Source organism: Lagopus leucura, unplaced genomic scaffold, assembly GCF_019238085.1.
Source record: "Lagopus leucura isolate 7727_CA_CO unplaced genomic scaffold, USGS_WTPT01 Super-Scaffold_1, whole genome shotgun sequence".
Classification (NCBI taxonomy): Eukaryota; Metazoa; Chordata; class Aves; order Galliformes; family Phasianidae; genus Lagopus; species Lagopus leucura.
In genome coordinates, this window is record NW_024962250.1 from 1590951 (window position 1) to 1614260 (window position 23310).

Consider the following 23310-nt stretch of genomic DNA (forward strand, 5'->3'; position numbering starts at 1 on the left):
GCGCTGGCCAGGACAGCCTCGCGCGGGGTCCTACTTGAGCGGCGGCGCGCGCGCCTTGCGCCGTGCGGTTCCCACGTGGGGTGCGTGGTGCGGAGCGCGGCCAAGAGCTGTCGGTAGCGGCTGAGAGGTGGGAAGGACCGAGCGCTCGGCTGGCGCCATGCAGCGCCGCAAGGTGGATAATCGAATCCGGGTGCTGATTGAGAACGGGGTGGCGGAGCGGCAGAGGGGCCTCTTCGTGGTGGTCGGCGACCGCGGCAAGGACCAGGTGAGCGCCTCGCGGCTGCGGTGCCGGGAAGGAGTGCTGGGATTCAACTTCACGACGCGTTTAAATACCCCTCCGTTTTGCCCGGCGTTTCTCGGTAGATACCGTGGCTTCAAACTTAAGGATAGGTCAGCGTGGAATGTTCATAGAGTCGTTTGAGTTGGAAGGGACCTTAAACGCCATCTGGCCCGCCTCCCCTGCAAGGAGCGGGGACATCCGTGCTAGGTCAGGTGCTCGGAGCCCGTCCATCCTGGCCGTGGATGACTCAGGGATGGCGTCCACCTCTCTGGGCAACCAGTGCCGGTGCCTCACCGCCCTTACTGTAAAAATTTTTCTTCCATCCAGTCTTTTTATCTGAAACAGTTTGCCCCCATCTCGTCTCAGCAGACCCTGCTGAAAAATATATTGCTCCATGTTAGTTTACGAGTGCGGTTGTGCATTGATGTTCCTGTGTCTTGGCAGGTGGTTATACTTCACCACATGTTGTCCAAGGCAACTGTCAAGGCCAGGCCCTCTGTCCTGTGGTGTTACAAAAAAGAGCTGGGCTTTAGCAGGTAAGGTGCCTTTTACATCTCGTGTTGCAGTAGATGTCTGAGTGCTCTCTGAAGGAAAAGCTTTGCGGCTGCTCTGCTCAGCATGGGCTGATTTGGTTGTCAGGAGAAACGAGTCTTATTTTAGCAGGAGATACAGGATGCTCGATTTTCCAGAGCTAAAATTCGGTTTCAGGAGCGTGGTTGGCATCAACGCTATGTACTTCTGCTTTCCTTCTGTAGCTCCAACACTAATCCTGTTGTCTTGGGCCTATTTCTCCCTTTCTTTTCTAATCTCAAATGGCCAAAACTTCAGTGCCTCAGTAGTATATACAGCCGGGTGCAGATTAGACGTTACTGTTGCTTTCATTTGAGAAAAGGTTTTAAATGTTAGTTCTTAGGTTTACATGCATACTTGCAGTCTGGGCACAAAGCTGGGAAGGGTTACTTGAAACTACATGATTCCAACCAGATGATTTCTTCCAAAACCGGCTGGTTCTGGGTGGTTTCAACCACTTTGGGCCAAAGGCATTTGGGAACATACCCTGAATACAGTATGTGTAATGCAAGACTTTTCCTTGGAGGCTGAGCTCTGAATTCCATTTAGCCTTGAAATTAGGAACGAGTGCAGTCTTCTCAAACCCTTTCCTAAAAAAACTTACATGAAATTTTGTTCTCCAGCCACCGGAAGAAGAGAATGAGGCAACTGCAGAAGAAGATTAAAAGTGGAACCTTGAACATAAAAGATGATGATCCTTTTGAACTGTTTATAGCAGCCACAAACATTCGCTACTGCTATTACAATGAAACTCATAAGATTCTTGGTAACACTTTTGGCATGTGTGTGCTTCAGGTAAAGAATTAAACTTTTTGCTGGAGGCATGTAGTGCGATTATTGCTTGCTTTGAGTTTAAAAGCTGCAGTAATTCTATTTGTTGCTCCTGTTACTTAAGTTATGATGGCCTTGCTTATCTTTTATGGGTTTTGTGGGGAGTGACATAGCCTTCCTGGGTAGAATTTTAATGGGAAGTTGGTTAATGCAAATGTTAAGCTGGAATTAAACTCAGATAAAGAATGTTTATAGTTTTTCTCTTCTTTTTAGTAGTTGCTATTGCACTTGTGAATTCTATGCAGCTTTGAAGGTTTTTTTATTTTGTTTCCTAGGATTTTGAGGCCTTGACTCCAAACCTGCTAGCTAGAACTGTAGAAACAGTGGAAGGGGGTGGAATTGTAGTAATTCTCCTGAGAACAATGAACTCACTGAAGCAGCTCTATACAATGACCATGGTATGTTCAATGTAATGTGTCTGTTTTAGATGGGCAGCTACATTTGGTGATGCTAAGTGATTATTTTTTTTTTGCTTTTGTTACGGGTTGTAGTCTTTCTTCCATTATTTTTGCTGCTCCTTCTTCCGTTTATCGTGGAATGAGTCTTTTGTTTAGGCAGTTACACCAACCCTTGTTCTGCCAACAAGCTCAACTGTCTTCATTTCACAGTAGTGTTGGAAATTATTTATGCTGTTTGCACACATGACAAAGTGAAGGAAAAAAGTGTTTTCTGACCCAGTGCTAAGTGAGATTAGCTGCTTCATTCCTATGTATTTCCAAGGATAATTTTTTCACACAGAGTATACCTAACCTTGTAGCAGGGACAGTTTATAACGCCAGTAGGTGAATTAAAGCATTAAATTATTTTTACTTAGCATCCCTGTGCTGCTTAAAATGTTCTGTATGTAGTAGAAGTGGCCATTTAATCAGACAAAAATATGTGAGACCACACTGAAAAGTCTTGGTGGGAGAAGTACGTTTTTAAAGCAATATTTGGAATATTTGATTGTCTCAGCAAACAAAGTCAGAATCCAGCCTGGGATGCAGTGTTGATGGAGAGAGTGACGTAGTGGGGAACAAATTGGATTGTCCCATGTGTAATAATCTTGTAAGTGTCACTGTTGGCGCTGCTCCTTCTCCAGACTGACTTTCTGTTTCAGGATGTACACTCTCGATATAGAACAGAGGCACACCAGGACGTGGTAGGACGGTTTAATGAAAGGTATGTTATTAGGCATTCAAAGCATGTCCAGGAAAGGTGTCTAGAGCAACACTGTATATTCATATTAGGAAAGTATCTTGTAAGTTTGCATGAGAATAAATAAAGCTTCTTTGCTGCTTCTGTGAAGTCTGTATGTACTATCCTGGAAATGAATGTGTTATCTTGTTGGAGGAATTGTATACAAAATTTTAGCATTATATTACAAAGGATGTGTAAATGTGCCCAGATTTGTAAAATCTTCTGAGTTCTGCTCTTGAAATGCTGCACAGAAACATGTACACAGATGAAAGGAAATTCAGGTATTCGCTGCTTACTATATCTACTATAAAACATGGAACTGCTCACTGTAGAGTCTTCTCTGTGGCTTTAGAACTTTGTTTTAAACGCGATTCCTCTCCTTTTGTTCTATAAAGTTCTTACTGAGTGATTGAGCCCTTGCTCTAGCCATTGGCAAAATTTGTTCTTTTGCATGCAGGTGATATTTATGTGTTGTCAGAAATTAGAAGGATGAGTAAACCAGGCATTGACTGCAGTCTTTGCTGGTCAGCATTTGTCACAATTGTTGTCTTACACTTCTATGCAGCTATCTCCTGCTTAAACAGTGGAAATTACTTTCTAGTTCTCTTGGTGGATCATCATGTTAGTGGTTTTCTTTGGAGGCCTGTGCCCCTTTAAGTGGATGCCTGTTCTGCATCTTTCTTGATAAAAGGCATGTGACCAGTTATGTGAACTTGTCTCAGCTTAGCTTTAAGCTGCTCTTGCTGTAAATAGTTAGTACAGAGGTTTAATTAATCACCAAGATGCAATAGTGTTGCTAGTGCTTTTACTGAGTTGCCTTTGCTTGACTGCTCAGGTTCATTCTGTCTCTGGCCTCATGCAAGAATTGCATCGTGATTGATGATCAGCTGAATATCTTGCCCATCTCCAGTCACGTTGCAAACATCACACCCGTCCCACCACAGTCACAGGTCAGTAAGCAATGACAGACGCTTTTCGTTGGGAGAAACCAGTCTGAGTTGAAAAGTGTTAAAGATCTGGAAAAGAAGAAGGTTTCCTTTCATGCTGATTGATAGCAGATAATGGCTTTGTAGAGAGGATGAAAAATGTTCTGCAGAAAATATACCTCGTGTGAGTGAAGCACTGGGAAGATGTCTTTTTGTTCCTCTTCTTTTTTTTTCTTTCATTTCATCTGGTGAGTTGAAGCTTAACTGCTGTGGTTACTGTTTCAGAAGTGCATAGAGAAATTTTAAGCTGGTGAACAGTTAGGATGAGACAAATAAAAAGACTTCTCAAAGGCTGGAAGGTGGGAAAACTCTTTGGAAAGAAGCATATTAAAAGGCTGAGGATACCTGATAGCTCAAAGCTGTGGTACTTGTTTCAGTCTCTGAGTGAATTATGCATGCCAAATCTCAGAAAACATTCACTGAGTGCAAGCCAGACATGCAGCTTGTGCTGTGTGCGTTCCTTTATCACTTTCAGTTGCAGATGAACAAAATGGAAATAAATTTAAACAGAAATCTTTAAGCTTTTGAACTGGTTTGTGTGGTCGAGGAAATACTATTGTTAATTCTACTGAAGACAGTAAAAACGTAAACAGCGTTGATGCTAAAAAAAAAACCAACATGTCTTAACATTATAAAAACATTGACAGCAACAGAAATGCTCATCTCTTGGATGGATAGACAGATGTCTTTGGAATTTTCAGTGCCAATTAGGCAGAATCTGTTTCTACTTGAAATGGATTTCTTTTGTGTCCAAACTCATTGATTAGCTTTGAAAATGTTTACATTGGTTAGAAAACTGACCAATTGCTGCTGCTTCCTTCTAAATTACAGTATGTACATCCCATATGACAGGCATAATGAGGATCATAATAACATTTTGGCTTATCCTGAAGACTGAAAAATAGATTAAATTTTTCTGGAAAAATTGTTCGTGGTTTCTTCTTTCTGCCATTACCCAGTTACCATGTACTGAAAAATACTTTGCTTTTTTCTTCCAAGATTGGGAAAGCCAGGATACTTGTTGTGTAACTGTTCTTCTGAAAATGCATTACAATTGAAGTGTTAAATATCTGTCTATACACTTAAACTTTCCTGTCTCTAGATAATATATTCAACTTGTGGTGAAGCTTTCTTTCAGATATCTTTACCTGATGAAAGATATCCCAGGACATCACAAAAGTATAATTGTGCTGAGGTGTCCTACTAATCCTGTTATGGAAAATTCTGTGTTTATAGGAAGATAGTCTTCGGCCACAAGACTTGGAGCTGAAAGAGCTGAAGGAGAGCCTGCAGGATACACAACCTGTAGGAGTTCTGGTGGATGGCTGTAAAACCTTGGATCAGGTTGGTGTAATACTTAAATGCAAGATCCCGGGTGCTTGCCCAGTCACTGTAGGAGCAGTATTTGTGTCTCATCTTTCAAGTAATCAAATCCGAGAGCGTGAATATTGATGGGAGTTGTCTTAGAGAGAAAGATTTCTTGAAAAATTGTTTGAACAGAATAGCTCAAAGTGATTTTCTTTATAAGGTTGGGAATAAGTAGAAGGGCTAGAATGGAGGCAGGAAGCTGATCTGGAGAAGTTAGCATTTAAAAAGTTGATGAACTTGTAACTTGGGGGTTTGAATAAGCAGGAAATAAATGTTAACGGTCTGCACTGTGTTTTAGTGTACTCTCATAACTGCTTCCCTGACACTTCTTTTAGTCACATTTGAGAATCACTGACCAGTGCACAGGAAAAGACCCCTTTGTAATTTCTTTCCTGTTTCACACTGAGAAATTACTGTTCAGAGTTTCTGAGATTTACGCACTGCTTTAAAGCGTTTTCATAGTTGGCTTTTTCACTGTCCAGATCCGTTCATCTTCCTCCTCCCCTAGCAGTGTACCTCTTCCTGTCTTTCTGACTGTATTCTGTGCTCATTGGCATGGGAGTAGTAATTGAGCTGTGCTGATTGTTCATGTGTGTTTTAGCCTGACCATGTTCAAGAGCTGGGTGGATCAAGCAGCTTCTTTCCTATTATTTGTCTCATCTTGTTTTTCTTCTCCTTCCTGTACTAAGGAAAATTCATGTGGCAAATCCATACGTAAAGCCAAAAACAACATAGTCAAAGTGAATTTTTGTTTCTTGTATTTTTCTGATCATCAGGCAAAAGCGGTTCTGAAATTTATTGAAGCCATTTCTGAGAAAACCCTGCGGAGCACTGTGGCATTAACAGCAGCCAGGGGACGTGGTAAATCTGCTGCTTTGGGACTGGCTATAGCTGGAGCGGTAGCTTTTGGGTGAGGAATGTCCCCCATGTCCCAAGTTTTATTTGCATCCGTTAATTTTTTTTTTTTTTTTAATTATGATAAGATTTTAATATATTTACAATTTCCAGCCCTACATCCTTCTCGTTTGTAGTTCTTGTATGTTTTAATTGCTGCCTAAGCTGATACTCAAGTTTTTCTGTTTTATAGTAATCAGAAATCCTCAGTCTTTAAAAATCAATCACAAGGTAAAAAGTGAGATAAGTATATAAAGGAATCTGCTGCTATTAAGTTGGAAGGTTATCTGGTTATTAAGTAAAATCAACCCCTCGTATTAAAATGAATCCTTTGTGTGTAAATTTGGTAGAAAAGGAGTTAAATTCTTGTTTTATTTTTCTCTGCAGTTACTCCAACATTTTTGTCACATCGCCAAGTCCTGATAACCTTCACACTCTCTTTGAGTTCATATTTAAAGGCTTTGATGCACTGCAGTATCAGGTAAGGAGGGCAGGCCGTTTTGCAATGCTTTCGCAGAGTTCCTGTTTAGGAGTACTTTGCATCTCATGTCCAACGTTTGCTGTGTGTATTAGCTATCAGCTTTTGCCCTACCAGCCTGTTTAATAATGCTCTGTGAAAGCAAATCATAGTATGAGTACGTTTACCTCTATATTTATAAGTTGGGAAATTTGGTTCCTTTCTGCTTGAAAATAGTTTTTAACAGGTAAATCTTCTCAGTACAAGATATGTCAACGGTAATCTGAAATATCAGGGCACGTGTAGCAAATGCGTTTTGATGGTGATGACAAACTGTATCTTTCTAAGCTCTTGGACTGTTCATGCGATTTTACAATGTTTTCTTTTAGGAACACCTGGACTATGAGATTATTCAGTCTTTAAACCCGGAATTTAACAAAGCAGTTGTCAGAGTGAATGTATTCAAGGAGCACAGACAGACTATTCAGGTGGCTGGCTTTCTTTGCACACTGAGCTTTCTATTTTTTTATTCATGACTGTTTGTTTTATGTAACATGTAACTATTGTGGATAATTTTGCTTTGAGGCAGACCCTCAATCTGGTGTGTGACTTGGACAAAATATTTTAGATCGTTCTGTGGATAACTTGTAGATTACAGAGCCTCTCTGGTAGTTGCTTCTGCATTCCTTCTTGAAACAGAAGTGAAAAAAGGTGAAACAAATAGTGAAGGAAGAGCATATGTTTCTAGTTACTGGATTTTCTTTGTTTTTGTGATCTATGCAGATAAATGCTTTCGAAAATGTTTAAAACAATATGTATGATGGTGCCTTTGTTAGGATAACATGAACCCTTTCCCATGGGTTCTCTTCATTCATGAGGAACAGGGATTGTCAGATCTCAAGCTTTGCCATCTCTGATATTTCCCTATATCCCAGAGCTGTTGTTGATGGTGTCCTCTCATTCCTTGTAGTACATACACCCTGCTGATTCTGTGAAACTGGGTCAGGCTGAACTTGTGGTAATTGATGAAGCTGCTGCCATTCCTCTCCCCCTGGTGAAAAAACTGCTAGGCCCTTACCTTGTTTTCATGGCTTCGACAATCAATGGGTAAGACTTGAGCATCTCCAGGCTACTTGGGAAAGCAGTTTTGTGACTGCTAATTGACTATTTCTTGTCTACTGTGTTTCTTTTTATAATATGCACTATCATAATTGGGTCTTGCTTATTTTTGATCATATGGAACTGCTCTTCAGAATGACAGAGTCAGTACCAGCACTTGCTTCTTTCCTTTTGGTTCCACTGCAAATTCATTGAGTATTTGTCTTACACCTCTTCTGTTCTGCTAAGAACAGCATATGAATGAGATGCTGCAATCTGTTAGGAGAGCAGTGAAAACTTCTATCTGGTATGATGAGACTAAAAAAGTGACAGGGTAGGCTGCTCTGTCCTATATGTGCAACAACAACAAAACACAGCAATTCTCACAGGTGGCTGGAGCCACTAAAGGCCTCAGAATGGCACATAGATCTGTGTTGGAGCTTTCTCATGGCTCAGGATTGCCATTTGGTCACTTGCTACAGACTTTTGTCTTCTGTTTTGCAGGTATGAGGGTACTGGTCGATCGCTGTCTTTGAAGCTTATTCAGCAGCTCCGGCAACAGAGTGCACAAGCCCAGGTCACCATGACAGCAGAGAACAAATCTACAGCTACAGCCAAACTTGCCTCAGGTACTCCATTGATTTCTGGACTACACTGTGTATCCCTGATGTCTGGTGTTGCTGCTCAACAACCGCTGTAGGTGTCCCATGGGTCCGTGTACTGTGCAGCTGTAGGAAGGTAGAGGTATGGGGAAATGAGGAAGCTCTTCTCATATCTTTTTTTTCCTCATGATTTTCATATCTCAAGGCATTTAGGGGATCAAAGCTATGCAAGCAATGATCATTGTACCTTCCTCCTGATGTTACATGAAGAAGCAGACTGTGAAGGCTCCAGTTGAAGCAGTTACTTTTCAAGTGCTTTCTCTACTGTTCAGATTTGGGTGTGTTTCTAATCTCCCGGGAGCCCTTCTCTTTGCTGGCTGTAACTTCCAGTACTGGAGGTTTTTCTCTGAAATGTCTTTGCAGCTCGTACACTGCATGAGGTCTCCCTCCATGAGTCAATCAGATATGCACCTGGTGATCCAGTTGAAAAATGGCTGAATGATCTGCTGTGCTTGGACTGTCTCAGCATCACCAGAATTATCTCCGGCTGCCCGCTGCCTGAGGCTTGTGACCTGTATCCTTACTCAAGTGATGTGCTCTGGTAAAATATCTTGCTTTTGGGTGATGCAGGCTTTCTCAAGCTTATGTGTTGTGAATTCTCAAGCTGATGTGATAACCTCAGAGCACGATCTTTTGGCAGAAGACCATGCTTCTGGAGTTGAGCTCTTATCACTACCTGATACGATGCCTGTGTTACCAGGACATTACTAAACTTTATTTTTATTGCAGCGACTAAGGAAGGGCTGAGCAGAAGGAAATCCTGGTTAGAGTTACACAGTGCAAAGCTTTACAGATTGAGGGAGTGAAAGTTATGAACAATACCCAGTCATTAATTCACTCTTGTAGATAGAGCTGTAGATTCCTAATTGCTTAAGCCAGCACATAGCCTGAGGCTGAGTGGAAAATATAACTTAAACCAACAAGGAGAATTTTTTTGCCCATTTTCCAGGGAGTTTAATTCCTTAACCCTGTGTTTAGATATTATGTAAATAGAGACACACTCTTTTGTTACCACAGAGCATCAGAAGTTTTTCTGCAGCGACTGATGGCCCTTTATGTGGCTTCACACTACAAGGTAAAGGTCATGCCACTTCTGTCAAAATTTCAGCTAGGAATTTTGTGGAGGGAGTACTGCTTGTTTCAGGAAGTCTAATTGAATTGGTGTTATTGAAAATTTCTGTTCAGCTTCAGTTGTTTTTTGTTGTATACATACCTGTATTCTCGTGAGAAGGAGAATCTTTAGCCTTACCTGAATACACTGGAATTACAGGTATCTGAAAAATTTTTGTCTTGAGAAATTCGGGAGGCTAAATTCCAGGTGAGCCTACAAGCTTGTTGGTATCAGTGATGAACACTCTTCTGCAATTCTCTTCACAGTATCTTAGTAGCATCAAGTTAAGCAAAAGAGCAGTATTGCTGTACTATTGACAAAAGTAATAATTCATCTCTTGAGTTTCAAGACCATGGGTGACTGGTGAAGTTAGGAAGTGTTGAAGTACTGAGTACTAAAAATCTGACCCATGAAATAAATTTATTTCAGGTTCAGTAGACTAAGAGATACATAGATATATAAAAATAGAAAGCTCAGCTTAGTATATTAGAACACGAGTTTTTAATTTAGCAAAAGAGATGTTGTTTGGTAGCATAACAACCACAAGCTGCCCTGTTAGGAGATTCATCCATCAATATTCTAGTTCCAATTTTCTTAATAGCCCTAAATTCAGACTGTGGAGGACTATTTAGAGCTCTTCTCATGGAATAATATTTGAGCTTTCTCATCCATATTTACCTTCTAGAACTCTCCCAATGACCTCCAGATGCTATCTGATGCACCTGCCCATCATCTTTTTTGTCTGTTGCCTCCTGTTCCACCTACGCAGAATTCATTACCAGAAGTACTTGCTGTTGTTCAGGTGAGAGGGCATCCTGTATCTATGAAATGAACTGTTCAGTAAATGAAGCAGGGATAATACACTGTGAAGCAGCAGTGTACTATCCAGGAGTAGAAGGTAGCTTCAGGCTGTGTTTTCGAGTAGCACAACAGTGTATTAAGGCTGTTTGGGTTTGTTTGTTTGTGTTTTTTTTTTTGTTTTTTTTTTTTTGCTTTCTTTTGTTAACACTAATTGCTGCGTAAGTATGTTGTGATGCTGATCCTTTCAATTCCAGACTTTAAAATAATTTTGTGCTGAGAAGCTTTCTGAGAAGCTCAGCTGCTGGTTCAATAAATTATCATCCTGCTGTTTCAAATTCCTACCAAACAGTGCTGATTCACTGGTTTATTATGCTTCTTCTGTGTGTCTGGCATTCCTTTTACTTGCAATAGAAACACAAAAATACAAATGCATCAGATACAGATGCTCAGAGTTGTGGAAATATTTGTCCGAGTATCTGACAGTATGCTTCCTTCCTTCCTTGAGAACACAGATTCTTAATTATTGGTGTTCAGTGCAACTAGTTAAATTGGCTGTATTTTAAAAGAAAAAGAAGTACATGATACTTCAAGAGAAATATTGGGAGACAAGATCTAATGTTTGCTGCTGGCAGACTACAGAAAATACATAGAGCACATCCTATGCTTTAATCTCTTTTGGCTTCTTTTGTGCCATACTGTCCTGCCTGCTCACTGCTGTGCTTTTTGAGACAGTGCTTTTAGGGACAGAGCCTGTTTGTTGGCACATATCTGTTAGCTCATTATGTTGCAGGTGAGGCATCAGGTGACACGTCAGTTCTGCATAGTGCACTCAGCAGCTGAGGATAGATTTTGATATGTTCTGGTGGAATGACTGTGGGAGAAAAACTTTTTCTCCATTCATGGCCTTTTTACCTTTTCTGGCAGGTGTGCATGGAGGGAGAGATCTCTCGCCAATCTATCATGAACAGCCTTTCTAGGGGAAAGAAAGCCTCTGGTGATCTTATTCCCTGGACCATTTCAGAGCAGGTAAATAATTTTGGCTGTGTATTCACACCAGTGATATCTTGCAGCGCTATTGCTTGTTTCCAAAGTATCCTGAGTAACTCAAGTTGACTTTTGTCTCTTATGCAGTTCCAAGATCCAGACTTTGGGGCCCTGTCTGGCGGGCGCGTTGTTCGCATTGCAGTTCATCCAGATTATCAGGGGGTAAAGTATTGTGAAACCCAGTTATTGTCAACAGCCAGCAGAGGCACTAGCAGCCAGGCAGACCAGAGCTTTGTCTGACCCAGTATGCAGTGTAGATGCAGTGACGCTTATTGTGAGAGTACCAAATGTTCACACTGGTGTTTGGTGTTTTCAGAATGCCAGAGATATGCAATGGCAATTACTGTGCTGTCCTGAGCTCCTGACTGGGCTCTTGTGATTTTGGTCATCCATCAGGTTCTGTGGTATTTTTCCCCGTGGAGTTCCCATGTAGCAATCAAAATACGTTTTTGCAGTGGCTGAATAATTTTTAAACTTATGATTGTTAATGGATTTGTAAGGGGGAAATGTCGTCCTGCTTTAGAAAACAGATCTGTCTTTTTGCTTACAGTGTATTTTTCCTACTTCACAGATGGGCTATGGCAGCAGAGCTCTGAATTTACTGCAGATGTACTATGAAGGCAAATTCCCATGTTTGGAAGAAAAACCAATCCAAAAGCCAAAAGAAATTGCAACTGTAAGCAGTGAGGTATGGAACTCAGTACATTTATCGCATTTTCCCTTGTGCTAAATTATCTACTTCTCACTGTGAATCTCAGTATTAATTTATCTAAGTAAATACAGAACATTCCTATTTATTCTTTGTACAGAATAAAGGATTTAATTTGTAGACTGCCCTGAGCAATGCTGCTAACTCATTTCCACTTTCTCTTTCAGACTGTTAGTTTGTTAGAAGAAGTTGTGACACCTCGGAAAGACTTGCCACCTTTACTTCTCAAACTGAGTGAGAGACCAGCTGAGAGTCTAGACTACCTTGGGGTATCATATGGCTTAACACCAAGATTACTTAAGTAAGATCTTGTTCTGTTTACCAGTTACACTCAGTGTAAAAGCATAGCTACATAAATAATAGAATATCTGTAATTTGTGAATAGTATAAACATAGATGTAAATATTTTACCTCTCAGGCATTCTCTTCTTTTCTGCATGCTTCCATTGATTTCAAAATCTGGGCAGCTCCAAGCCTTGTACTCCTGCAGGACCTTTTCTTGTGCAGTGTAGCTGAATCTAATCACTTAGCGCATCCTTCAGAGTAGTTTTCCCTCAAAATCATTGTGAAGGAAAACCCTTTCTCTTCTCAATCTGCTCTGTGACCCTTCTGAACAGTTAATTACCTTTAACTGCTTGTTTTTTCTAAGCTAGAACAGTAAGAAAAACCTGTAATAAAAAGGGATGAGTTAAATACTCTGGTGACCTCTAGAAACAAGAGCTGCTGCTAACTTCAAAGTTACTTGTTTATTTACATTTCCTAATGTAAATACATTTCAACAGAAATTGCTGCTGCTTCTCATTTTTCTCACCAAGAAGGAACGGAGTTACTGCAGCAATAAATAATTTAATTTTTTCTAAATAATTAATAATAATAATAATTTTTCTAAAGTTTGCTCTCCATGTTATAGTTTTATACAAGAACTTAAACTTTTATAATAAATTGTAACTTAAAAATTATATCTGTAACATATTTACATTTCTGAGACTCTGTATGAAAAGTTGTGAATCCATAGTTTGGGAGACAGTTTCAAAACTACGTAAAATTCTTTCTGTTAGTAACCTAACAGCAAAGCAGTAATTTACCACCTGAAACTTTGGATCTGAACCACAGAACCAAAGTTTCTTTGCTGGCCTGTCCACTTTTACAGAGGAGCATCTCACAAAAGATGTGATTGAGTCCAACAGAAGACCCAAGGAGGCGGGTTTGTGACTGACCCAGTCAGAGTGATGTTAGACAGATGTGTGTGATTCAGCATTTCAGATACAGAGACTGTAGCTTGCTTTGTTCTGTGATAAGCATGCTGTAAAGTTCATAGCAAAATGTGAGGGTGAATTATTTAGTGGAATGCAGCATCCAAACTGAATAGTTCTGAAAAAGGCTTCATCTCTGTAAATTATAAAGCAAATGGCTCATCACTATTGAACAGTTCTTTTCAGGACAGAAGGAAGGATAAAGTGTTCACTGTTTTGAATTGTTTTTCTGCTAGATTTGGTGGGAACAGATAAAACAAAGAGGAATAGTAACATAGAGTTGCTGGAGTGTTCATGTAGGGCTTGCTACTGAAATTTGCAACATCCTGCATGGCTGATGAGTAGTCATCCTTTAGCCTGTGGAGGTGGATTGCCAGTGACAGTTGTTCTGGGGCCTGACTTCTTTCTTTTGTCTGAGACACCATATGTTTCATCTCAGCAGGACCTTCACACTAGTATTCCTTTTCCTGGGCAGAATGAAATTAGTATCAGTTCACAGCCAAGATGAGGAGAGGAGGATGGAAAGGGAATCTCAGGTCTGTCTGGGGCTCTCTCTGGTTTGTAAGTGATTACTGAAGAAGAGTGGAGTCTCTGAAGTAAACTATAAATCCTTCACACTTTCCCGGGATATCCCTAAGGATTCTGTGGTGTTTTTGATTTGCCTGTTTTAATAGAGGTCCTGGAAGCATGCTGAATACAAGAGTTCTTCTTATCTGCTAGTTTTTGAAATTTCATTCATTTTCTGAGGCAATGATGATCATTTTTAACTGCTCTGGTTAGAATTTCAATCAGTTTGATTGCTGTTGGTATTTTCTGTCAGTGTTTATTATTTGGTAGGGTAGTGCCTACCTTTCAACAGTTGCTCTTGTATAATAGATAAATTTTATTTAAGCACAAGTATTATTGCAAAATCAACAGCTCCATATTTCTCAGTGTGCTTTCTGTTGTCATTTTCCCTAGGTTTTGGAAACGTGCTGGATTTGTGCCAGTTTATCTAAGGCAGACACCAGTAAGTAGCATACTGTTTTTGAATGAAATCCAGCCCTGTTAAAATCACTGGGCATATTTCCATTGGTTTCTGTGAGATTTCATTTGGGCAAAAACATTTTCTGAGACTACATTTGGAGTTTGTTTTATATTCATTTTTGTTCTTTTGGCCTAATAGTTCACTAGTGGAATCAAGCATTGGGGTTGTGAATGTGGAATTCTAAGTAATTTACACTTAAAGAAATAGAGCAATGGTGCAGCTGGTCAGGGTTATTATTATTGTAGTCATAGGTAAAATATGCAAGCTGTCCCTGAACTGCCTGCCATCATTTTTCTAGGTATTTACCAAAAGTAGCTGTAGTGATTATTGTACTTCTGGAGAAAATAATTTGTTTGTCTCATCACCGTATTTTGCTTTAGTTTTTTTTTGGCTCTTGAGCTGTACAGTGGGTTTGCAACATTAGCTGAATATATCTCAAGAAGCCAAAATCCCTCAGCATGGGGATTTACCAAATTGTAGAAGTTCATCGTTTCATGGTGGTCATCAGTAGCAGTGGATCTAAGAGTTGTTGATTTAGAAGACCTTTGCCTTCTGCAGTTTAGCATAGAATGCAAACAGTTGATGCTGATGATGGGAAATGCATCTTCATTATTAGAATGATCTGACTGGTGAGCATTCGTGCATCATGATGAAGATGCTGAATGAAGAGGATGTTGAGCAGGAACCTTGGCTTACTGCCTTCTGGAAAGGTAACAACTAATACTAACAAAAATTTTTGGAATATTTATTCTGGAGGTTCACGGCAGTAATTTATTTTTTCATCTTGTATAGATTTTAGGAGGCGGTTTCTTTCTCTACTTTCCTACCAGTTCAGCACATTCTCTCCCTCGCTTGCATTGAATATCCTACAGAACAAAAATATCAAACAGCAGTCGCAGCCCCGTGAGTACCCACACTCTATATTTATTTAGATTGCAGTTTAAAGTCTTTGTATAGATTTGTCAGGCTCTCAAATACATGCGTAATATGAAGCCTTGTGTGAAGTGCTATGAATTGCTCTGAGTTAGTTCCTATGTTTTGTTCCTATCATCTAAAAAAATGCTTGCATTTTTGAGTAAACACTATCAGAATGTTTTCTGTCAATTGAAAATAGGTGGTGTTTCTGTGCTGCTCTTCTTTTTTTTTGCTGTGCTTTTTTTTTTTTTTTTTTTTTTTTTTTAAATCAAAGATTTAAGTGCTCCAAAACTAGAGGGACCTTGAGTGTAGCAGCTAAAGGCATGAGAAAACAAAAAAAATGAATACTGAAGCCTGCTGAAGTTGAAATGGAAGCCTTGAGTAGCAAGGGTCAATAGGTAGAGCATGTTATCATCAGAAATTTGGAAATTGGATTTTCTAAGAGAGAGGCTTTAGTCCATCTGCATGGTTGTGGGGTTCAGTGCAACACCTGCTGGGGAAAACACGTAGACAACGTAATAAAATGGGGCAAATAAGACAATTCTAATTTTAAGCCTCGTGGCTTAAAAGTCCTCCTTAAAAGCAAGTTGCTATTTTCTTTGTAAGTCTAAGAGAGTCCTCTTAAGACAACTTGGTGATCTGCCTCTTGTGGATTTTAAGTATTTGTCTTGTTGAAAAAGGTTTGGTTGTCGCTACAAGGAAAGAAAGTTTGTTATCAGCAAAACCAATATAAAGCATGGAAAGACTGAGCAAACTGTTTTTCTCAGTCAGTTCTTGCTGCTTTTAGTTTCTCTGGCATGTTTGACTTAATTAATTGATCTGTTTTGAAATTTGCAATGCTCTTGAATAAGCAAGCCAGTTTGAATAGCAGTGTTTTTCCTAGTGTCTTGCCTTCTGAAGTATATTGGGAAGTGAATTTATGGGGTAGCAGTTGGACTTCAATCAATGATGTGAAAAAGGAATTTGTTAAATACTGAGATCCTGGACAGCTATGAAGAAGAGTCTTGATGCTGATGTCTCTTTACTGTTCAGCCATCAGCCGTGCTGAATTAGAATCTGCTTTCATCCCATATGACCTGAAGAGATTAGAGATGTACTCTCGCAACATGGTGGACTATCATCTCATCATGGACATGGTACCTACCATTGCCAGGATGTTTTTTCTCAACCAGTTGGGTGATATCTCTCTCTCTGCAGCACAGTCGGTATGTTTCACTATGAGAACTGCCATGTTTTACTCTTTGCACTTTCCTGCTGTCTTCTAATTTTGGAGTGGTTTCCCATTTCATGTCATTTTTAAAAAGACTTTGTTTTAGGTGATTGCTGCTTCTGTGATCCTTTGCGTGATTTCTCCTGCTTATAGTATTATTCTACTTTTAGTTTTTGCCTTGAATAAAATCTGTAGAGGATCATATTCTGTTGTATGTTCAGTGAAGTATTCCATTTGTTTGTAATACTGTGTGAACTATGGCTGAAAAAAGCCTCAAAGTCTTGTTTCTTGAGCCTGTGCCTCAGGAAAGATGTAGTCATCTGTATTAAGTATGGAACAATGCTTGCTGACTACAGAATGATTTAGAGGTGTGCTGCTGCATCTGAGCAAAGCTTCAGCATGTGCCAGAGAAGCCTTGTATTATCTGAGTAGAGCGAGGACTTGGTAAAATGCAGGGAGTTAAAGGATATGCTAGTGTTTGCTCTAAAAGCCTCTCTAACTGAAATATTTCTTCAGGCCCTTCTTCTAGGGATTGGCCTACAGCATAAATCTCTAGAGCAACTGGAAAAGGAGGTGGAACTGCCTAGCAGCCAGCTGATGGGTCTCTTCAACAGAATCATCCGCAAGGTAGTCCAGGTAATTGCATCTTGACAAGCTTTGTCTTGGTAGTATCAGGCCAAAGAGTAATTCCAACACTGAGTGTGATGCCAGTAGAATGCTGAATTAGAATTGTGTATTTTTAATATGGCCGCAAAAAATGATTGTAAATTTTGTGAGAAGGGAAAATGCTAGTGGAAAAAGCAGTATTTATGTCATTGATCTGTACTTTATTTTCCCAAGTGAGAGTGCTTGTTATGTTTTTAAATATTGAAATGCTCTTAACAAAATGCTGAGCATACAGCCTGTGAAGCCAGCTGAACTTGAGCCATTTGTTTCTGGTGGTTCACAGCTTTGGTGGCATCACAACAAAAAAACAAACGTGAGACTTTCCCAATATATTTAGAGATGGACTTGAACTCCAGTGAAATCACTGTAGAAATGTTGGGTCTGGTTTTCTTTTTCCCTGGTGTTTGTGATGACGTGAGAACCATGATGAGTTGCTAAATGGCAAGAGAGAAAAATTGCCATCTGCTTGCTGTTGCTTGCTCAGCCTAGGGCCTTTAGTTCTCAAGGAACGGTAGCAAAGCTTCTGCAGTCTAACACATTGCTTATTGGAAAGGTGATTTGCTCAGCATAATGAAAGTAACATACAAGAAAACTAATATACAACTTTTAGTTACAAATCCTAATCAAATAATGGTGTGTTAATAAAGAGTATTGTTAACTGTCAGCTTTCTGAGCTTATGCGAGTGACAGTTTTAGCTGTTATTTTTTATACTTTTTAATGAAAGCTATTATGTATTTTTTTCTTTAGGAAGCAACCTTGAGCTTCTTATTTAAGTATGACAGAATGTATGCATCAGAAATAAACAACTGCCTGAAATATCTGCACAGTTAGAAGAGATTTTGCTTTGGGGACAACCAGCATTTCTTATTTGTTTTAAAGCAGCAATGTAGAAGAAACAGTGTTTTACATGTGTGGGCTTACTTCATTTTCAGTTGTTCAACACCGTCCAGGAAAAGGCTGTGGAAGAACAGATGGTAGCAACAAAGGACATTGTAATGGAGCCAACGATTAAATCTTTAAATGATGATTTGGTAATGATGAATTTTCTTCCTAGCACATACATAAACACTCCTCATGGTGCTCTCTCAAGCATAGAAACTTGTAATCTAAATTTTCTTGGATTAGAACTATTCCATGTCATGTCTGTCACTTTTTGGAAGTTAAACCAGCCAGCTTTACATTACATTCTTAGTCATGCTTTGCTAATCAGCCATATGGATTTTTATAGAACGTACAAAGATGTTTTTGGAGTTATGTATCACAGCTATATGTATAGCCATTAAATAAAAATGAAATTTCATAAAAGATAAAAACTACAGGATCTTATGGTATTTGTTTTATGAGATGTTCTTCTCTTTGTATGGGAAAGGAGTTTTACTTGTATTGCATGGTTACTGTTGCACTTAACACTTAGTGCATCTGTATTGTGTCCTTTTGTAGGAAGAAGCTGCAAAGGAATTCCAAGAAAAACACAAGCAAGAAGTGGGGAAGCTGAAGGAAATGGACCTTACACAGTAAGAATTTATCTGTATGAGTCTCAACTCCAGTTTTTCCCTGCTGGTTATTTGAATGCTTGGTTACCAGCTCTGGCACACCGTGCACAAGGCTGTAGTTGCAGTGATTGCAAACCGTCTACAAATGAGAAAAAGCAATGAGCATCTTTCAACATTGTCCACGTTGGATAAGTATATGCCTCTATTCTGATGAAAACTTTGGGTATTTTGTCCTGATAGCCAGTAATTGTTTTCATCAGCTCTCTTAACAGTTGCTTTGTTTCACACTCACAAGATAATTTGCAGTAGAAGGTAAATTCAGTAGCAGTTTATTTGTTCAGCGTCATTCACCTATATAACTCAGTACATTAATTGTTTTCCTGAAAAATGTGTCATGGGCATTCATTTTTCTTTTTGCCAAGCATGAAGCTACCGATTTCCTTTTTTCCTATTGATGTTTTGAACAAAAAGCAGGAGGTGGTAAGTTTGCATACAGCAGCGGATCAGCAGTGAGGTGTGTCTGTGGAACTGTAGAACTGAATTATGAAAGATGGAGCTGGCTCATCATAATACTACTGCACATAGGAGATGTGGAAATGCTGGTTCAATTCCCCTCTGGCATGAGCTTGAGAGCTTCTGTTCTCCTTTGTCTCTTTCAATGGTAAATTATGTTACTCTGGCAAGAACTCTTACTATGTATCCATAGGGGGCTCTTGGTCCTGGCTGTGTAGAGAATGCATATTATATGTATATAACTTACGTAGTTCTATAATGGGGAGTAATAAAATAAGCTTCCTGAGTGTGGACTCCTTATAATTTGATAGTTTTCTGTACTTCTAGATATAGTCATTAGTTTCCTCAAACCCGGATATGTGGGTCATGTTGTGCCATGGCCGGCTCTTCTGTGTGCAGCTGTCTTCATCTCAAGTAAAAATAGTAGCTGACTAATTTTAGTATTCTAGTATTTAAAAAAAAAAAAAACAAAAAAACAAACAAACAAAAAAAAACCACACAAAACCACCCCAGAGCTGACAGAAAAGAACAACCAACAAGAGCTTTCTTCACTCAGGGCAGCGTGCATGGACTTGTATACTTGATACTTGTAGCTGTTGTAAAGCTGTACAGTTTTTACAATACTGAGTTGCTTGCTGAACTTCCTTGAAACGTCAGCAGATGTCACTCTTTCTGAACCAACAGGAATTACACCTGCCACTTGAATTGTCTTCCTTCTCTCTCTTTTTTGTCTCATAAATTCATTGCTCTCTACTGCTATTACAAAAGAAAAAAAAAATCTGTTTTGGCTCTAGATTAATCAAGGTTAGATATGAGGAAAATTTTTTTTTGAATTTTTGGTTTTCTTGTTTGAGGGTAAGACAAAAATGGGTGTGATTTGAAATGATTTGTAAGTCAGTCATAATAGAAAAATAGAATAATCACTGCTTTTTAATAGAAGTTTTACTTTCATTTTTTATATCTGATAGTATGACATGCCTGTTTGTCATTTTGGACCATGTTCCCTTTTTCCTCATCCAGAAAAAGTTGTCTGTTTGTTTCTCTGAGGAAAGAGGTACAAAAACCTATTTTGAACACTTTTGAATACAGGTTATAGAAAGCGAACAAAAAAGTCAGAGCTGTTCGGTTTGGCTCTGTCCAGTGTTGTTCAGCCTTGTATGAGCAAAGCGTAGTCTAATCCTATCTCTGAGAACTTGAGATGGAGAGTAACTACTGAATTTTTTTTTCGTCTATTTAAATTCATACGTTATTTCCAGGGTATTTGAACAAGGGGCATTTCTGTCTGACTAGCAGTTGTTGTCTGAATGTCTGTTTGTAGAAGAAACCTGCAGGTCTTCAGTTTTCCCCAGATTCATGCAGGGAAGAGTACCATTCAAACTTACTGCTAGTCTAAGAGCAGCTGGTAATTTCACTGACTTTCCATTATATGACTTTCCTTTTTGCAACCTCTTCCTTTAGTATCAATCATCCTTCTTGGTTTGGGGGGAAGAAAATAATAATTAAAAATAAAAAAACAATGAAGGCCTCAATCCTTTAAAAATAAATCTGTATAGTGAATATATTTTTGACTGTGGTTGTCAGTCTTAAAGCTGTAGTGTTTGAAGGCCTATATTCTAAGAAATCTACTGAGCAAAGGAGAAGTATATACCACTGCTGTGGAACGCATCAGCACCATAGCTCTGTTTTTTTTGTTGTTTTGTTTGTTTTGCTTTTGTAAATGGTACACTGTTCAGAATTCTACTTTTGTGGCAGAGACTTCCACAGAACAGTTTTGTGATGTGTACAGTACTGGCTTCTGAGAGAAAGAGCTTCATCTGCCACTGGTGAGCTTTGGATGAGCACTAGTAGTGGTTGCTATTAAGCTGTGGACTAGTTTGTTTGCTGACCTAGTTGTGACAAGCTTTTGTATCCCTTTGCCAGTCTGGTTTTGTATCTATTTCCAAATACTGATTTGGTTGGGTGCGATGCCCTGGCTTTGTTTGAAGAGTACGTGTGTGACAGTAGAATTGCCTTTTTGTCCTATTCTACTTAAACCTGAAAATTTTACTTGGATTTTCTTTTACCTTTTTCACTTAGATATATTATCCGGGGTGATGATGAAGAATGGAATGAGGTGCTGAGCAAAGCAGGACAGAACGCCTCCATCGTCAGTGTGAAAAGGTTAGGAAAGTTGCAATACTGTGGAGAGGTCTCTCTTGTCTTTCCTGCTGGCTTTAGTGCAATAAACAGCACTTGTTCCACATCCTTGTCCCGTTGCTGCAGGAGCCTCTGATATTCCCATTGGAGAAAATGGGAAATTGGTGGAGGATTCTTTCAAATTTGAGCTTAAGCCTGCAAGATGCTGAGTCTGCCTTTCTGCAGTTTCTTCCTTTTAGTCCATCTTCTTTTACCTTGTGCAGGATGGAGGCTTTCTTCACTTGGGGTTTTACAGTTGAGACTTGCCTGTTCCCCTTGATTGTTTTCCCTTTCCACAGTGACTGACAACTTAAGTAATTATGTGGTCTTCCTTGAATTTCTATTTTACCTTTTGTGTATTCATATTCTTTTCATGAATGCTGGGAGCTCTGAATGTCTAGAAGCCTTACAGAAGCACAGGAGTCTTGTCAGTACTTATAAAGACTGGAGCTCTGTCATATTTGATCTAGTCAGAATGTAGTGCAGCAGTAAAATTGTGTACTTAGATCTACAACTGTTGGTGATAACTATTTTTTTCTTCAGTGACTCTAACTTCCAGATGCCCTATGTGAATAGCCTTTAGGAAACATAACTTACAGCCTTGAAAAGCAATGACAAAATGTAGCTAAAAATAAAGATCCCTTATTCAAGTCAGGCTAAAGATTTTGTAGTGTCTAGAGGTTTATATTGTACTCCTGTTCATGCTTTCTGTAAAAGACTCTAAGTGACCCATGAAATTGGAATTATTTCCTTCCAACCACCTTCTTTGGGTTGGCCCAGAAGTCTTGAGGCAAACATTTCTGTGTAGACTCCTCAAAAGAATTTTGCATCTTGGTGGGCATCCAGCATACTTTTTAACAGATATTTTGTTCCTGTTTCCCAGTGAGAAGAAAAGAAAACTAGAAATGGTAAGAGGACACAAGCAGCAGAAGAAGTTTAAGAAGACTAAAGATATAAAGCAGAAGCGGAAGAAATGACTCTAAAATGAAATCAGTGAACTTGAAATAATGAGTGACGGGTCTGTACCATTCTCCTTTCAAACCAAAAGACTTTCTTGAGGAGCAGGAGGGTAAATGCTGAAGAGAAGGAAAAGCTTATAAGGCATTTTAAAAGTGTATTAAGGGAAGTGCAGTGACACTGCCAGGAGACAGTCTATGGAGATGTTTTATGAAGTGTGACTGCAAAGCTTGCATGAGGCACTCTGCAGAACACTGGGATATTAGGAGGGTGCCTTAGCAGCTACTGTTTCCATTCAGACTGACAGATCAATCTTTAAACTTTCCTGCTTCTTAATGGTTGATGTCTATTAAAAAAAGTTTGGATAACAAAGCATAGAAATGCATTATCCTTTGGTACATGACTGCGTTGTAGCATTGCTGTACAGCTGGATTTATTCAGATACTGGTTCAGTAGTAAAACTGTTCTTTTGTAGCTGTGGGGAGATGCCAGTGTGGGGGACACACACTTCTCATTTGGGGCTGGCTACTCTGAGCCCTAACCCCATTGTCAGTGAGGTGGTCCCTGCTCAAGAAGTTTCAGAATACTTCTGTTTTGGAACAATGTGTTTAGTTTCTATGAACTGTGCTCCTCAAACAGCTGTAATAAAAGGCTCTTCTACATTCACACTTGCTTAGAAGGTCTCAGCATTCCCACTGCTCAATAATCTACATTTCCTAGTTTTTAAACAGGATAGAATGATTAATAGTTGCTGGAAAAGTGTCTTTGACTATTGTCTGTCTTGCTGTCTGCTCACCAAGTGATGCTACTTAGCTTTTTTGGAAAGTTTTCTGTGAGGGCTGCTAGGAAGTCAGCACTATCCAACCAACACCTGATCCTAGTGATCTTCTCAGGGGGCAGGTAAGCTCCAGCTGTGCTACCAGCTTGGCAATAAAGGAGCACCAGTCTGCAATTCTTGTGACTGCAGACTCCAGAGGTTTCAGAACCAGGGCTGACTTCTGATACAGAACTCTCCCTGTTGTGAACCTTACTACCCTGGTGCATTTTCTTGATGTGCTTGCATAAGGATTTAGAAAAGAAAGACTTACCTACAGGCAACGTGTAGGTGCA

The 23310-nt window shown here is 39.5% G+C and overlaps 1 protein-coding gene across 2 annotated transcripts; it reads left to right on the forward strand.

Moving 5' to 3' along the window:
- Nucleotides 1-59: 59 nt before the first annotated feature.
- Nucleotides 60-22572, forward strand: NAT10 (N-acetyltransferase 10). Of its 2 annotated transcripts, XM_042872320.1 has the most exons (28): nt 60-265; nt 725-816; nt 1474-1645; nt 1957-2079; nt 2781-2842; nt 3696-3810; nt 5083-5190; nt 5991-6124; nt 6496-6589; nt 6955-7053; nt 7536-7672; nt 8168-8292; nt 8689-8839; nt 9304-9400; nt 10122-10238; nt 11162-11263; nt 11369-11443; nt 11853-11969; nt 12158-12291; nt 14204-14252; nt 14887-14980; nt 15063-15173; nt 16218-16390; nt 16912-17031; nt 17995-18093; nt 18503-18576; nt 21145-21228; nt 22127-22572. In XM_042872320.1, exons 1-28 carry the CDS (start codon nt 158-160, stop codon nt 22218-22220), a joined length of 3060 nt encoding a protein of 1019 aa, XP_042728254.1. In that variant the 5' UTR covers nt 60-157; the 3' UTR covers nt 22221-22572. The 2 variants fall into 2 exon arrangements, with proteins under 2 accessions (XP_042728254.1, XP_042728263.1); XM_042872329.1 differs by lacking the exons at nt 17995-18093; nt 18503-18576; nt 21145-21228; nt 22127-22572 and adding an exon at nt 17810-17910.
- Nucleotides 22573-23310: the final 738 nt, after the last annotated feature.